Below are 17,719 nucleotides of genomic sequence, written 5' to 3' on the forward strand. Positions count from 1 at the left end.
GAAAGTAAGTAGTTTTTCTATTTCTGGTGTAAAGTGAATTTCGGCAGTCTTGGAGCTATCTAGCTGTGGACTTGAAGAAAAAGTTCTTGTCTGTTATGGTTGTGGCTTGAGATATGGTTGGCTCCTTGGGTTTAATGGGTAGTAATTTTTGTCTTTTAGAAAAGTCAGGTAGCAGCCCCTCCAGGCCGCCCCACTGAAAAAGAACACTTGAAAAGATGAGAGGAAAATGTGAATGGACTATTTCTTTCCAGAGGCTAAAGGGAGAATGAGCAAGGATGGGTTGTGTTTATTCGTGATCTCTCCTTTCCTAGTAGGATGTCAGATAATGACCTAGAAAACTATCTGAAATATTAAAGAAGGGTTTTGCCTTTCTTTCTTTCTTAACACTGCTTTTTAAAATAACCACTACAGTGGGAACCTGATAAAACGAACATACTCTAAATTTTTCTATTAACTAAAATTTTATTTTAATCATAATGAGATTGGACTTTACGTGAAATTTCTCTCTTCCAAGTAAAGTGGAAATTTAAGCTGTTTATTCTCAAAGTGAGAGGCCAAGGTCTCAATATGGCCAGTGATGATGAGTGGATATGCGAATCCTGCTACCAGACTCAGGGAGGACTGTCTGTGTCCTTCTGTCCTGCTTGGACTTTGTCAGAGGTGCAGTTACCTTTATGAGCAGTGATGCTTTTCTGTTTTTGTATTGTTTCAACATCACAGCCCTAAAACTATTGTGAGAATTTTCACCCTCAACCCTAATGACAAGGGTAATTTACATCATGTACAATTGTACCTTTTCAAATCTCACTGGTGAAATGAATTTAAAATGTTGCCATATGTTTACTTAAAATTTATGGGGAAACCAAGCGTGCTGGAATTATTAGTGCTAGTATTCCAGGATTTGTTTTGCATGTAAATGCTGAGAAAATAATGTGGTATATTTGTGATGTTATTAGGATTACATGCAGGATTATTTTGACAGTGTTTGTCTTGAAAAGCAAGACATCCTGGCTCTAGAACTTGTAGGTGTTAGTCACTGGACTGACTTGGCAGCCCGGAAGCCACATTTGCCCTGATAACAGCGGGAATTACAGTATCTGGCACCTTGCTGGGAGCAGTGGCTGCTGTGTTGGCAGCCTCTGAGATAGTCAGGTCTGTCACCTACCCTGTTGTTGGTAGATATTGTAGATGCTTTTCTGCTCTTCAATGCCATTTTTCTATCAGCTTTGAAGTTAGTGACTCTCTTTTTCCAAATACGAATTCGTTATGTTAATCCCAAAAGAAAGAGGGCTTGCATTCAAAAATAGATATCAATAGTTATTTAACTAGTAGTGTGCTTTTAAAGTGTATGTAAATGTATTTAGAAATCTAAAATCTGTAATAATTGAGACCTATTAGAATGAAATGTAGAGGCTTTAAGTCTTCATGTAGAAATGGTTGAAATATCATATAAAAAAAGACATGATTTTTTTCTATAATATTGGTTACTGTGTGGAAAAAATATTTTTTTCCCATGGTGAATGATAGCGGAGATTTAAGTTTACTGAAATTGTAGGGAAAATGCAATGGGAAATGATGGGTGTGAAGAGTTTGCTTTGAGAAATGAGAAACAATTTAGGTGTAAGTGGTGAGAGAGGAAAGGCAATAATGGGAAAAAGTGAACAAAAATTCCAAGGCAATGGGTCCTCAGAGAGTGGGATTCTCAGTGAAGTGTAAGCTTCAGTACCTTTTTGGAGTTGTTGCTGATAAGATGGATCATCACTGAATTGAAAAACTGAGGGGATAACTTGAAAAATGAAATTGGTCAAAATTACAAGTGATATTATATATTTCCAAAAGTTGCCTCACAAAGCCAGGCTCCTTTCATACAACATGATATTCATTAGGTCCTTAATTCGTTCACCTACATACCTTCCTGCATGGGCTGGGTGCGAAGCACCATACCTGCCATCGTTTTCAAATACCCTGTCGTGGTTTGAAATACTGGTCTCTGAGGATGTCTGCCTCAGAAGCCTAGGGCAGTGTGCAGTGTGCAGAAGGCTAGAGTAAGTGTCCTTTTTAAAATGAGCAAATGTGAGGTTTGTCCCCAGATTAACGTCAGAAAGCTAGCTATTTAATAAAGCTTTAATTGTTTAAGGCTGCTGGGCTAGTTGAATAATTAAAATAAGGAAGATTATAAATTATTGGAATTAACAATACTAAACTCTCTATAAATCTACGTAGTGGTTGTTTCTTCAAAGTTCATGTGCTGCGATTTTATTGTAATTCTCATCATTATTTTCTCATGCATGCTAATTTACAAAGCTCAGATAAAATAAATTTGTAGTTATTATACCTCTAAGGTTTTTGCATGGAAAGCTAACTTGCCCATGGCAGACATGTTGTGAGGCGACGGAGACGGCCTCCCCACAGCAGTTAGCTTAGACTCCTCTGACCTGGACTCTACACTGATGCTGCTGATTCATTTTAGAGGGAACACACTTCTTGTTGTCTTCTGGGGTTAGAACCAACCACACCAAGTAATTCTTGGTCTGAAGGGCCTTCTTTGGGTGAATTATGTGCTTATTAAAGTTTATCTTGGAACTAAGGATACAGTATACTGTCCTGAAACAGATTTGCCTGGGGAAGACAATGGATATTCATAGCAATAAAAATAACTCTAATAGCAGGAGCTCATATTCATTGAGGTCATACAAGAACTTAACAGTCTACATGCTTTATCTCTGCCTTCTCTGGGAACTAGCCAGCATAGCCTCTTTTGCATGGTGATTGCATATCTAAAATACCATTTTATTTGAGTGAAACATTAATCTAGATTTGCTTTTTCTTTTAGTGTGCTAAAACATGGGTATGTCTCTTTATCTTATCTTCTGAGAATTATAGAAGAAAAGTCAAAATCAAGTGAGAAATGACTAAATTACAAGGTGTCCAAGGGAAAATAGATTCAAATGACAGGTGACCCAGTACATTAATATTTACATTAAGTGTAAATGGTCTAAATATCTGTTAAAACTGAGAGACTGGGAGAAAGGATTAAAAAAAACATATGAGCCAACAATATGCTGTCTTTAAGAAACTCACTTCAAATATAATGATATTGGTAGGCTAAAAGAGAAAAGATGTAAAAAGATACACCACGTAAAAACTAATCAAAAGCAAGCTGGAGTGGCTTATTAATAGACAAAACACACTTTAGAGCAAAGAAAATTACTAGGGAAAAAGAGACACATTCTATGTTGAAAAAGGGGCCAACTCACAAAGAAAACATAGCAATCCTAAGTGTGTATACAGTCATGCACTATGTAATGATGTTTTGGGCAACAACGGTGGTTCCGCACGATTAGTACCATGTAACCTAGGTGTGTAGTAGGCTATGCCATCTAGGTGTGTGTAAGTACACTCTATGATGGTTGCACAATGATGAAATCACCTAACAACACATTCCTCAGAATGTGTCCCTATTGTTAAGCGACACATGACTGAGTCATTGATAAAAACCGCTATTCAGAAAATCAGCAAGTATGTAGAAGATCTCGAGGACACCAGCAACCAACAGGCTCTAATTAACATTTATAGAACTCTCCACTCAACATCCGCAGAATATATATTACCTAAGTGTGGCACATCCACCAAGATAAACCATATCCTGGGTAATAAAACAAACCTTAACGAATTTAAAAGAATTGAAATCATACAAAGTATGTTCTCTGACCATAATGGAGTATAACTAGAGATTAATAACAACATGTGAAATAATTGGGAGAAGCTTAATCTAAATGAACACTTTGGTCCTCTGCTGTTGACTCTGAATTGTTATTGGCTTGAAAAATAGATACATTTCATCTGACAATGTGTCAAAAATGATAATGAAATAGTTGACTGTTGCTCAAGGTAAATTGTCTCTTTGTCCATTTTATTTTACAGCTTCTCTGTTAAAAGGACTAAAACATGCTAACATAGTGCTGCTTCATGACATCATCCACACCAAGGAGACATTGACACTTGTCTTTGAATATGTGGTGAGTAAAATGATAATTCATATTTTATAAACATAAATAAAATTCTTATAGTATTATCACAGAGTCTTGTTTTTAGGTTACTACACTGAAGTGAGTATTTTATCTGAGAACATATGATTTAATTTTGCATGACACGTATCTTAAAGGAAAACCCTGAAAAATGTTAAGTTGAATTTTCATCAGGTATATTATCTATTTATAACCTATTTCTTACTAGGATACACTGTAATTTTTAGGTTTATAAAATAGGATTAAACAGCATGATGGTGATTACTCCATAGAAGGAAGTTCACAGACAATAAAAATGTTTTTTCTTTGGACTTGTAACGCTTTCTCAAAAGCATCCTTATTAAGACTTTTTTTGTGGAAGAAAGCCTGATACTTACAATTTAGACTTCAGAGTTTTCCCCCTTGGTTGGTATTTCGGCTATTAATTAGAACTTCCAATTTGCATAGCACACAATGTAATGATCTTATTGTGTTGAGAGTATTACTGCTAGAAGACTTGGACTTGAACTCGTAATTAATCTTTCTCCATTTCTCTTAGAAAAACATATGGTATTTGTGTAGCACCACTTCAGCATTTAACTGTGGAATCAAGAAATGTAACCATGATAATTAGCATCGCAATTTTCACAGATGGATCTGAGAACATGTAATTTATAAGATACAAATGACATTGGTGGAGACTTATTGAGAAGAATAGCTGTTGGTATTGTGAATGTATTAAGGTCCCATTTTGTAATTACCATACTGCTTTTTTAAAAATTTGAAATAGTTTCCATTTTTCCTTAAAAATATATAATAGAATGAGTATTTGCAACATTTTTATCTCAGTAATGTCTGCCTGTGTCTGTCATTTGAAAATTGTTCTTATGAAGAAGCCATTCATCATGTCTATTTACATATAAATGATAGATACATTTGAATAATATGGTAATACGGCTACAAGGACAGTTAGAGCTGAGCAGTTGAATATATTACATGCTACCAAGAATGGATGCACATTCATACATCAATGCAAATATAATTTCTTTTGTTTAATTGATGATTTTGGAGTCAATAGTGTATTCAGCTGATTTAGAATTGGAATTTTGGTTTCATATTTTCCAGTGTGTCTACTTGCAATATTTCAATTAAACCTGGATTTTTCTCAGTATACTTGACTAACTTTTGTAATGTTTTGTGTGAAAGAGATTTCAAAAATGTACTTCTCCCCTCCCCCCGAAGTTGGATAATGAAGTTAAAAGGAAGAAAAATAGATTGGCCCCTAAATTTAGTAACATTGATAGAGAAACTAACACAAATAATGTGAAAATATATCCTCCAAATTTTAAAAGAAAATTAAATGTTTTTGAGGGCAAAAATGTGTGCGTATCAGATCAGACGTCATTTGATGATTTTATATTCTGTGGGAGTTGCCATGTAAAAGGAAAGAAACTGACTGTCCTGCAATATTTGCTGACTAATTAAGACTAATTTTTAGATAATCATTCTTCTTTGTGTGAGTGAAATTTTCCCTGGTCCCAGTTCTTGTGGAGACATCCCAGGTCCTTTTAAATCAATCACATGATAGCATGGACATATGCAGTACTCTTCAGGCAACATTTCATTCCTAACTTCTCTGGGGGAGTTAAGACATAGATTAATCCGTTCCCTTGTAGAGACTGAGGCAAGCTGTGTCATTCAAGCCTTGTGATTGCCGTGCCTTGCCTCTTCTTCATTCAGTTCTCCACTCCACGTTTATTTCCTTGCTTTCCCATTGTTTCTTTGCCTTCCTCTTTTCCATCTTTCTTTGTCTTTTTCTGTTCTTTTCATTTCCTATCCTTCTGCTCTCTCTGGTGAAGCACTTTTTTGTGCTTTTTTGTGTTGCTACAACTGGTTTGTTTGTTGAGTTTTTGTTTGTTTTTAAGTAAAATGTTTCAGTGAATCTCTGCAATCAGAGTTGGGGAAGGTGGGGAGAAGAGCTCCAGGCTGTAGAAATATCTCACAAGTCTCGGTTAGGCTGGGGAAGGTGTAGACTCCTTGTCAGCATTAGCCTGACTAGGTGGCAGTTGCCCAGCATGAAAATAACTTCCTGAATATTTCCTAAAGTTTTTATTTTCTTACACTGCTTTTTCATTGCTTGTTTGTATGTATGCCGATATCTCGAGAAAAATTAAGGTTCTTACATATTTTAATGGATTAATCAGATTGCTTTCCTCCAGTATGTAGCAGAAATAAACCGTACTGTTTTCTTGCATGTTTCATAGCAATGGAAAGGCGATAGTAATTTCAAAGCATGAAATGCCTTGGGAATTAGAGCAGATCTGATGAGGGGCATAGGGTAGGAAACAGGAGGCGCTGTGGGCTTGGGATGATGAGTGAGGGATCAGAAAGAGAGGTGAAAGAATGTTTAAGTATGAGCACATTACTAAAGACCAACAACTAAAATGTATTGAGCTTTGTGCTGGGGCCTGTACCTTCATTATCACTTTTGATGCTCTCAATAGCCTTATGGACCTATGAATATCACCACTTTACAAAAGAGAAGCCTCAGGGTTAGGGAGATTAAGTGAGTTTCCAGCGTCTTGTAGTAAGGTGGACTCAGACCCATCTTACTCTGTATCCTAATTGCAATATTGTATCTCTTGTTTATTTTTCCATCTTCGCTAAGGTTGAGCCTTTGGTCAGAAGAGGGAAAGAAAACTTTCTTTTTTCTTTCCACAGCCCTCTCCTATTCTGCACTTAAGATCCTGCGTGCAGTTAAATCTTAAATACAGTTAAACTGCTTTATAGTTTAAATAAATTTTGTAAACTGGTCTAAAACATAGCCATTTAAAATTTTATTTTAATTATGAAGTGTTTTAAATTTCCATAAAGCACACTTGTAAGTTACAATATTGTCCCATGTATTTCACTGGGATCTACTTACAGACACACACGCGTACACACACATACACAGAGGACCTTGTTATTTAGTAAGCCCTAAAATCAATATCAAATACTTTAATCTACAATATCCTAAGCTTAATGATGATATTGTCATATTTCAAAATTGTTAACAAAAGTTCTTTTCTAAAAAATGTTGATTTTGATTTTGTGGTTCCATGTAATTAATAGTACTTTTTTGAAGGAGGGGAATAAGTAATTTAAACAAAGTAAGAAAAATCAGTACATTATGCCCATCAAAACCATACCTCATGCCCATTAAAACTCTAGATATGGAGGCAAAGTGAAATAATTTAAGATCCATTAGGTACTATTGGATGTTTCCTTTGGACTTTAGAATTAAGTGTTCAAGGGTTTTTGGAGGTATCTATATAATTTGAATTCCACAAAGTGAAAGATCCTTATTTATGATAGTGTACACACTGTATAAATATATTTCTGTTCTTTGCTTTAAAAAAGAACTGTATGCCTAGCTGCTGTATATTATTCCCACGAAGGGCATTTTAGGTTACATAAAAGCCTTCTGAGGGCCAGATTAATGAAAAAGGGATGAAAAGTTAGTGATGTGAAAGAATACTTGAGGAAATGACTTCGGAGGTGATTATTAAAGTGATTTGGTGGATAATAGAATATTGCTAGTATAAGCTGTCTCTTAAGTACTGTGAAAAGCTCCTAAAATGTCTGAAATTTAGATTCTTGTATAGTTTCAACGTGTGCAGATATAAGGATCTGCAAGCTACAAGGTTGGGAGCACCCTGGGAAATGGGCTGCCCAGGTTGCTCATGTCTCAATCAGGTAGCGTGTGGGCCGCTGTGATGCGTGCAATTTTGAGTACTACCTTCCTCCGCTTGTTGTCAAATGTGAAGGAGCATCTTTAACCAAGAAGTGGCTCAGTTAGCTTGAAAAGGTAACTGGTTTCGTAATGGTCTGAAATATTGTGATAGCTATCTTTTTTCCTGCATGCATTTGAGACTTGGAAGAAAAATATAAAAAATAGTGAAAGTGCTAAATTCTTTTTCTACTTAAACAGAAAGTTAAGGAATTTAGTTTTTATTTTTTGCCAAAGACAAGTAAGTGCCACATTACTCTAGTTACCACCATGCTGAAAAATTTAAAACAGATTCCATCAGTGGAAATAAGAATATTAATAGTAAATATAATTATGTAAATATATATTACCATTAAAGTACATAACTATTCTGTTCTCTTTTAAATTACATGAGAGCAAAGTATGTATAGCAGCACTTTTCAATACACATTTAATAGTTATGTATAAGAAGAAAAGAGCAAACTTATAGTTAATCATGATATTCATTAGAGCAATCATTTTATTTCTTCTACTGTGCTGTAAACTAGTGAAATATTGCAAACTAATGTGCAGCATTATGTAAACCAAAAATCTGTATTCCACATGCAACAAAACTGTCACCAAAAATTATATAAAGTGATTTATGTGTCACCAAAATTCACATAAGTTATTTTTATAGTGCTTAACATTCTACCAAGCACTCTCTCATAAATGTGATCCCATTAGATTTCATTTTTAGCCCTTTGAAGTACATAAGGCATGTATTATTGTTACTCAGTTTTTTATTGATGAGGAAAAATAATGCTTAGCAAATTTAAAGCAGATTTACTAAAATCATTCAGATAAGTTAAAAGGGTAAAGATAAGACTTTAGCCCAAGTCTTCTGTGCCTAAAAATCTTTGTTATGCCATTTCACCCTGCAGCCTACTAGTGTTAACCATCTTCCTAGTTTTATATGATGGTCTGAGGTATGTGTGATGTTAAGATATGGAAATGGCAGCTGAAAGTTATGTTCTGTCTTTTCACCTTGCCACACAGTTTACCTAATTATTTGGTTTCTCTGCCTCATACGTTTTGATTTCTAAATGTATGAAGAATACTTTAATTTGCATGATTTTCTACCACATCTGTTCATGAAAACTGTAGCTCTCCATCAGTATTCTGGTTTCCAGGTTAAACTATCCTGGGGAAATTGAGCACTTTTCTGCTTTCCTGTGAGATAAAATAGATGTGCACATGTACATGCACACACAACTTTAAATGGTGGTGGTCAGCAAAGGCCTTGCTGAGAAGGTGAGAAATATTTAGGTACAAATCTGAAGGAAGGAAGTGAAGGAGAAAGACACATGTATTTGAGGCAAGAGCATCCCAGACAGAAGGCTCTTGTGAGGAGCAGCAGGGCTCCTGTGGCTGGAGTGGAGTAGGCAAGGATGACAGTAGGGCAAGACAAATTCCAAGACACAGAGGGGTCCAGATTGTGTTGGGCCTTGTAGGGTTTTGTTTTAATGAATTTTGCTTTTACTTAGAATGTGATAAGAAACCACTAAAGGGTGTTGAGCAGAGAAACGATCTGATCCGACTTGTATTTTAGTTGGGTCTCTGGCTGATTTCTTAAGAACAAATGAAAAGTGGGCAAGTTCTGAAACAGGGAGACTGTTAGGAGGCTATTACAGCCGTCTAAGCATGAGATGATGTCAGCAGTGGAGGTGGTGAGAAGAGGTAGGATTCTGGATATATTTTCAAGGTTGAGCTGATGGCATTTCATGTGGGATTTGAGAGACTAAGAGGAGTCAAAGATGACCCCAAGGATTTTGGCTTGAGCAACTACAATAGTGGAGCTGCTATGAAGAGAGGTGGGGCAGACTGCAGAGGAGCAGTCTGGGGAGAATGCAACTCAGTTTTAAATTGGTTAAGGTTGAGATGCCAATTACATATGTAAATGGAAGTGTCCCAAGGCAATTGGATACATAAGTCTGGAATTTAGGAGAGAGATCTAAGATAAAGATTTGGAAGTTGTCTGGGTTATGGATGTTATTTAACAAGGGGACTGGGTGAGATCACCAAGTGTGGTAATTGTTACATTGGTGGCTCTCAATGTAGCATGCTTTCAGATACTCACACCCTTGTGTAGTCCCTGCCCCTTAATCTAGGCTGGGCTTGTGACTTACTCTAATCAATAAAGCAACATGGTAGAAGTGACACTGTGCCAGTTGTGGCCCTGACAGCTTTTGTTTTGCACTCTTGAGTATCCTGACCAGCAGTGTTTTACTTCCAGTTGTCCTGCTGGAGAGACCACGTGGAGAGGCCATGAGGAAAGGGAGAGGCCCTAGCCTACAAGGAGGAAAACTGAGAACCCAGAAGACAGCTGAAGTTAGGCCCTAGACGTAAGACCCGAGCTAAGCCATTTGCCCAGCCAGCCTAGCTAAGTGCCAGACATGTGACTGAAGAAGCCATCTTGGGTGGGGTAGGGGACACATTCCAGGCTCAGAGATACCACATGGAGCCAAGATGAGTTGTCTCTGGTATGCTTTTTATGAATTTGCAGCCCAAGAATCTTGTGAAATAATATAACGGTTGTTGTTTTAAGCCACTAAGTTTTGGGTTAGTTTGTTGTGCAGCAGTCGATAACTAAAACACCATATGAGTGAATGAACACAGAAAATGGAAGAGACTAGGGCACTTCAACATTAAGGGTCAAAGTGATGAGGAATGACAAGTGAAAAAAGGAAATTATTCATGAACTCAGATAAAATTGTTTCATCTGAGACTCTGAGCTAGGGAGACTTTGGTTTCACAAGAGCAGGGGCTGCGTCTCCAGTGCCTCACAGAGTGTCTGGCACATTTTAGGTGCTTAGCTAATACTTTTTATATGAATTAATGAGTGATATTTGAAGCAGGAAGAATGAGAGACTATAGTAGTTTCACTACTTAAGGCAAACAAGGAAAAGAAAGCAGAACTACTTAATTAATATTTTTAAATTTTTTCCTTATTTTTCTACTTATCTGTATTCCATGTTTAGTTTCTATTTATAGTCTTTATTTTTTCTCTCAAAACAACTATTCTTCCAAGCAGAAGATTTAGAAATCTGATCCCATAGCAATTAGAGCAGGCCTCAGACAATGGGATAGTCAGAAACCACCTACTTGTGTCAAAGTAATTAAAGTGCCTGGCTGCTCTGAATAAATTTACCAGCCAGAGTTCTCTACTACAAGCAACAGAAATTCTCTTTGGCTGAATTAATCAGAAAAGTTTATTGAGAGGATGTTGTGTGACTGACAGACCTGCTGGGATAACTTTAAAAATGGGCAGGAAGAGTGGGAGGCTGGATAGCCAGAACCAGAGCCCAAATCAGGCCATGGAGCTGTCCACTGAACACCCTGCTTCTACCAGGAGTGTTGGCTCCTGACATTCTCTCTTGCTTTGCTGGCCTGGCTGCCCTAGGTGACTGGATGCTGTTACCTCTGCTGGTGATGCCAAAATGGCGTCTGCATTCTCCCTGCTTCTTTGGGATGTTAGCTGCTAAAACTGAGTTAGGGTTGGCTGTGTTTGGTTAGCTAACACTAGGTCACGTGCCCATGTTTTGACTGCACAGGCCCCTGAAAAGTGAGTGTCCAGCCTTTTGGCTTTTGTGATGGTAGGTGGGTCTTGCCTCCCAACAAAATTCATAAAGCGGGGGATTTTCGCAACATAAGGAATATATTCAGATGCAGGACACACTACTCTCAGATCCCTGCTCTTCCATATCCCCCTTTCCCCCAGAAAAAGCCCTCATAAATATCCACTAGAATAAGTTCATTATGTAGTCCCAGATGAATTATATCTAAAATGTGAAAAGAATTGCAAATGGTGTATTCATAGAACCGTTGTGTATAATCTTTGATAAACCATCAAGAATGAAGGTGAGCAAAAGTAATGCTGGTTTTTGAAAGATAGTGGGGAACAAACCTCTAAATATGTAGACATATAAGCTTACTATAGAGCATTAGTGCAATTCCAAAATAGATTTTTAGATATTAAAGTCTAATAATCTTCATTCCCTTTTAGTAAGAAACAGTGTTATTTCTTGATTTCAGCAAAGCCTGTGTCAGGGACTCTCATGAGATCCTTATAAACAGAATAAAACTGAAATCTAGTTGTGACTCCTTCAGTTTATTGCTGGTTGAACTACTTCATCCAAAGCCTATTGATTAATAAATTGCCATCAGGGTGGATAGAAGTCTGTCGGGGTATGCTGGAGGACATTGCCCCTGACCTTGTCCTATTTGATATGATTATTAATGATTCAGATGAAGACACAGTGATCATGTGCTTGACCTATTTGTGTGTGTGTTGCAGCTGGGAGCCATAATTAGCACTTGGGGTGACAGAATCAGGGGTCAAAAGAATCTGATAAAATGATGAGCTGAACCTACAAGGTGAATTGCTGTAGGGATAAGTAAAACAGTGTATTTGGTTAAAAAAAAAAAAAAAGCCCAACCTCATACAGAAAAACAGAGTAGAGAAAAGTTAACTTAAAAACAGTTCACCTGAAAAGACTAGTAGATTTTTCAGCTCAAAGAACTGAAGCACACAGGAGTGTGCACCAAGGAGGGGCAACATCCTGTGGATCATGCACAACATGGAACACGTAAAGGTGCCGGGTAGTTATTCAGAAGGATTAAAGACATACTGAAGAGTAAAGAAAAGAGAATGCGTATATTCCAGACAGGATAAGAAGGTCAAGTGAGACAGTTCCGGGGAGGCTAGTTTTGGCTTAATCCTGGGAAGATTGTTCAAATGTTTATGTTACTTGTAAATTAAATTCATTGCCCTGAGTGATTAAGTTCATGCACTCTGCTTCGGTGGCCCAGGGTTTCACCGGTTTGGATCCTGGGGGCAGACATGGCACTGCTCATTAGGCCATGCTGAGGTGGCGTCCCACATAGCAGAACCAGAGGCACTCACAACTAGGATATACAGCTGTGTACTAGGGGGAGCTGTGGGGAAAAAAAGAAGAAGGAAAAAAAAAAAAAAAGATGATTAGCAGCAGATGTTAGCTCAGGTGCCAATCTTTAAAAAAAAAAATTCATTACCTTGAAGTGTAATGAACACCTTATCACTAAAAGTATTCAAGTAGAGGATAAATGGATCCACATCAGAAATTTTGTAGAGTTGGGTTCCTGACCTGTACTTTGTGCAAGGGATTGAGCTATTTAATTTAGTTATATTATTTTTTGTAGTTTCAACTGAAACCATGAAGTAGTATAAAGTCCCTTCATTTTGCAGATGAGGAAATTCAGGCTAAGATGTCAAATACTCCAGGCACACTCATTCCAAGGGCTGCATCATATCATCCATCTCCTTTCTCGAGTGAATCCAGGTAGCTCCAAGTTTACATAGCAAAAGACTGCCCAAGTTTTTGCAACTTTTATGGAAACTCATCCCACTTGGCATAATTTTTGGAAGGAGAAACACAACTTGTTATGTCATTCACTTAAATCATATGTTGAATCATTCATTCATTGTTCTTCTTCCAACATATATGGCCTGTCTTCTCTGTGCCAGGGACTATCGTTGAGCTGTAGAGGTACAAATATATAGCTCTTGCTTTTAAAGAGGTTAAAATCCTGGGGAGGACTGTAATCTTAGACTAGATAATCTCTATGTGCCAGTTGAGTTTTAAGTTGTTGTCACAGATCTTCATGTGCTGTGGGACTAGGACATATTTGTGTTTTAATGAAAACAATAGGAAAACTGGATTTGACTCATAGACTTTTCTTCATTGAAGAGTTTCAAGGAGGTTTTAGTTTCACATTTGGAGAACTAGTAACACAGTATGATACTATGACCTGTATTCTGAAGCCAGCGCTGGTGGTCTAGTGGTTAAGATTCAGTATTCTCACCTGTGAGGTGAATTTGTTTCCTGTTCAAGGAATCACACCACCCATCTGTCCGTTGTCACATTGTGGTGGCTGCATGCTTCTGTGATGCTGAAAGTTATACCACTTGTATTTCAAAAACCAGCAGGGTCACCCATGGCGGACAGGTTTCACTGGAGCTTCCAGACTAGACAGACTAGGAAGAAGGACCTGGCCACCCATTTCCAAAAAGACTGGCCATGAAAACCCTATGAATAGCAGTGGAGCATTGTCTGATATAGCACTGGAAGGTGAGAGGATGGTGCAAGAAGACCAGGCAGGGTTCCACTGTGCTGTACACGGGGTCACTAGGAGTCAGAATTGACTCCACGACACTAACAACATATTTTGAAGAGGCAGGTTGTCATTTAGAACCAAGTACCAAGTGTGAACAGAGGTAAACATTGTGGATGACTAAATGTGCAGGCAGCGAAAGACACAAGAATTCTGAACCATAAGGAGAAATTAAAGAAATGAAAAGGAAACAAGCTAGCTTTCAATCAGTACTTTATTATGAACTTCTCATTTTCTCTAATTGGTAGGATAAAGTCAATTAACTTCTTTTCTGTCCCTTTTCCCTAATGGCTTTTCCTTATCTAATAAGGAAGCACGGTCTCTTTTAGTCATTTTCAACTGTTTGTTCGCTATCGTGTTGGGTGCTCAGATTTTAGTTTATTTTTTTCTGTTTTCGTCATAACTATCTTCTCCATGTTCTAGTTTTATTTCGTATGGTTGCCATCCTTATTAGGAAGTCCTAATCATAGTTCAGTATTTTAATTCACATGATTTAAGATGGAGGTGTATCCAGTCTCTAACTGTTGGTATAGTAAATCCCTAATTATCCACAAAAACACAGTTATGAGTACATTTTGCTATTGATGACTGTTTTTATGAGAATACACTACACCCCTTTTTTAATTTTTAATTATTTTTCTTTAATTTGGAATTTCATCATTTAAACTATAGACATTTAATGGGGAAGCTGGGATAATACGTGATATATGAAGAGAATAGACTGAAAAAAAGACTTTATTGGTAGAGGGAAATCATAGGGAAGATAAGAACAGTAATAAAAAGAGAATTCCTTTAGAAAGGAAAGAACGTTTTTCATATTAATCATTTATTTTTTTCTCAAAAGAATTATTTCCATATATCTTAAGTTAAGAAAACTATAATCTTGAGAAAACTGTGCACGTTTCAGGGGCCAGGTGGAGGCAGGAGAGTGATGCATTAAATGTAATAAGATTGACAATAATGATCAGCTTAGAGAAATTAGAGAAATGTTGCAGCTAAGGTACTAAAGTTGCCATCTGATGAAAGTACCCAAGATCAGGATGAAGGTGATCAACAATTTCAATTAGCTTCATGTTATGTTTGAATAGGCCATTAAGTAATTGTAGAAAAAATCATTAGCAAATTTATCTCTAAGCGAGGAAGTATACATTATTATATATCATATGAAATAGGGTCTCTGCAACTTCACGCCAATTTTCAGAATCAGTAATTTGATAAATGCATATGATTATAAGGACCACTTAGGATTTTCTTCCATTTTATTATTATTATTATTTCTTGCATTCCAAGAATATTTGGTTAACATCACATAGTGTTTTAGTTTAATGTGCATCTTGTGCTTTGGTAAAGGGATATTCAACCCATTCCAGGTTTAAATCATTCATTTTTTTTATGTGACTGTTGTTTTTATGCAAGTTATGCATCACATGCATATAATCAGTTCTGAAAAACAGCAGTTTCTACTTTCAGCTGTTTTAGCTGATTATTTCACATTGTCCTCTGAATATCTAGTAAGGCTTTCTTTTATTGTTGCTTCTTGGTTATTCACCTTTTAACATCATCCATTGATTCCTACAGTGAAAAGTGAGAATTTAGTATTTTTTTTTCCATTCTTCCACTTTCAAACAAATGAACAGTAATAGAAAGAGAATTCTTTTTATTCTTTTATTCTGCCATCCTCCCAACCTCCCATCCTCTCAATATAGGTATATTGTAATTTTTATTAGATCAGAAATTCAATGTTTACATTATTATGTCAATATAAATCTTATTTGTAGCTAAGGCATGTAGTATACTGTGATTACCTTTCCCCTTCGGTTCAACTTTTGGTTTCCTTGAACTTAATAATAATTTCCCATTTTCAGATCTGCCATTAACTCAAGGCTTCCCCAAGCCTTGGCCTGGTGTATCTTTCTTCACTGATTTCGAGGGATGCCCTTCCCCTCACTCTTGGACTGGAGCTCTTTTTTCCTCTATCTCATGTTGTTTTGTTTTGGGGGGAACACAATTTCTAGTAGCTTCCTGGGAAGTAATGGTTGGAAGGTTTTTTTTGAGACGTATTTCTGAAAATATTCTGCACACATGCTTGATTGACGTTTTGGCTAGATATAGAATTCTCATCTATGGAAATAATTTCATTAGAATTTCGATGGAATTGCTCCATTGTTGTCTAGTTTTCATTGTTTCTGTTAAAATATTTCTCTTATTTCCAGTGTTCTGAAATTTCATGATGAAGCAAAAAATAGACCAAAGTGCAGCTTTATTTTCATTGGGCGCACCTTTTCAATCTGCAAACTCATGTTTTTCAGTTCTTTTTTTTTTCTTTAAACATAACAGTTTTATTGAGATATAATTCATATAACAAAATTCATTCTTTTAAGGTGTATAATTCAGTGGTTTTTAATATATCCACAGAATTTTGGAACCATCACTACTATCTAATTTTAGAAAGTTTCATCACCCTGGTTAGAAGCCGCATACCTGTTAGCGGTCACTCCGAATTCTCTACCCTTCCAACCCCTAGCAGCCGCTGATCTAGTTTATGTTTCCATAGATTTGCCTGGACAGTTCATATAAATGGAATCATAAATGTGTGACTTTTTGTGACAGGCTCCTTTCACTTAGCACAATGTTTTTGAAGTTCCCCTCTATTTTAGCATGTGTCAGTACTTCATTCTTATGGCTGAGTAATATCTCATGGTACAGATGTACCACGTTTTGTTTATCCATTCATCAGTTGATGTACATTTGAGTTATATTTTCACCTTTTGGCTATTGTGAATAATGTTCTATGAACATTTGTGTACAAGCATTTGTTTGAGTACCTGTCTTCACTTCTTTTGAGTATATGCCTAGGAGTGGAAGTGCTGAGTCATCTGATAATTCTCTCTCTAAGTTTTTGAGGGGCTGTCAAACTGTTTTCCAAAGTGGATGCATCATTTTACAATCTAACCAGCAGTGTGTGGGAGTTCCAGTTTTTCCACGCCCTCACCAATACTTGTTATTGTCTGTCTTTTCCATTACAGTGGGTGTTTAGTGGTTTCTCACTGTCATTTTGTTTTTCATTTCCCTCATGACTACCAATGTCGAGCATCTTTTAATGTGCTTATATCCTTCTGTTCCAAGAAGTTGTCCTAAATTATTTTGTTATGGTTTCCTCCCTTCATTTTCTCTTTTCTCTTTGGATCTTATTTAAATGTTGAGCCTCCTGGGTTACTCTTCTCATTTTCTGATCCTTTCTCTCCTATTTTCTAATTATTTTTTCTTTTAGCTCAGTGTTAAGGGACATTTCCTCAACTTCTATTTTTCCTATTGTATAGAAGTTTTTAAAATTTAATATTATTAATTTCTAAGATAGCTTTTTGTTCTCAGAATATTCCAGTTTATAATATCCTTTTCTTGTTTCAAGGTTGCAATATTTTTTCTTACCTCACTGAAAATATTATTAATAATAGTCTTTTTGTAGCTTTTCCAACAGTGTTTTCTCTGTTTTTACCAAGTTATTATTATGTATTCTTTTAGTTTGTTTTGGATTCTGTCTTTAATATTAGAGGCTGTAGTTTGATAGCTGGTGATTCTTGGCTGTCTGGTCTTACTTAAAGGTGCCACCATAATAACCTGATTGAGAGCTCCAGGTGTGTGGGTGGCTGGTTCACCATGACTTTCACTGTGGGAACTGACTAAGCTATTTTGTTGAGAAACCCTTGATATCTGTATCCGTCTTTCCTGCCGTGCCGTTCCAAGATGCCCAGTGAAGATTCTTCTAAAC

General features: G+C 36.6%; 1 protein-coding gene across 1 annotated transcript in view; it reads left to right on the forward strand.

The window, feature by feature from the left end:
• The window catches only part of CDK14 (cyclin dependent kinase 14), a 550,173-nt gene that overhangs the window by 235,445 nt on the left and 297,009 nt on the right, over nucleotides 1–17,719 (forward strand). Inside the window, exon 6 of the mRNA XM_046669616.1 lies at nucleotides 3,925–4,019. Within this exon, the coding sequence (XP_046525572.1) occupies nucleotides 3,925–4,019 (95 nt within the window). The remainder of the gene's footprint in view (nucleotides 1–3,924; nucleotides 4,020–17,719) is intronic.

Source organism: Equus quagga, chromosome 8 (genome assembly GCF_021613505.1).
Source record: "Equus quagga isolate Etosha38 chromosome 8, UCLA_HA_Equagga_1.0, whole genome shotgun sequence".
In the NCBI taxonomy this organism is placed as follows: Eukaryota; Metazoa; Chordata; class Mammalia; order Perissodactyla; family Equidae; genus Equus; species Equus quagga.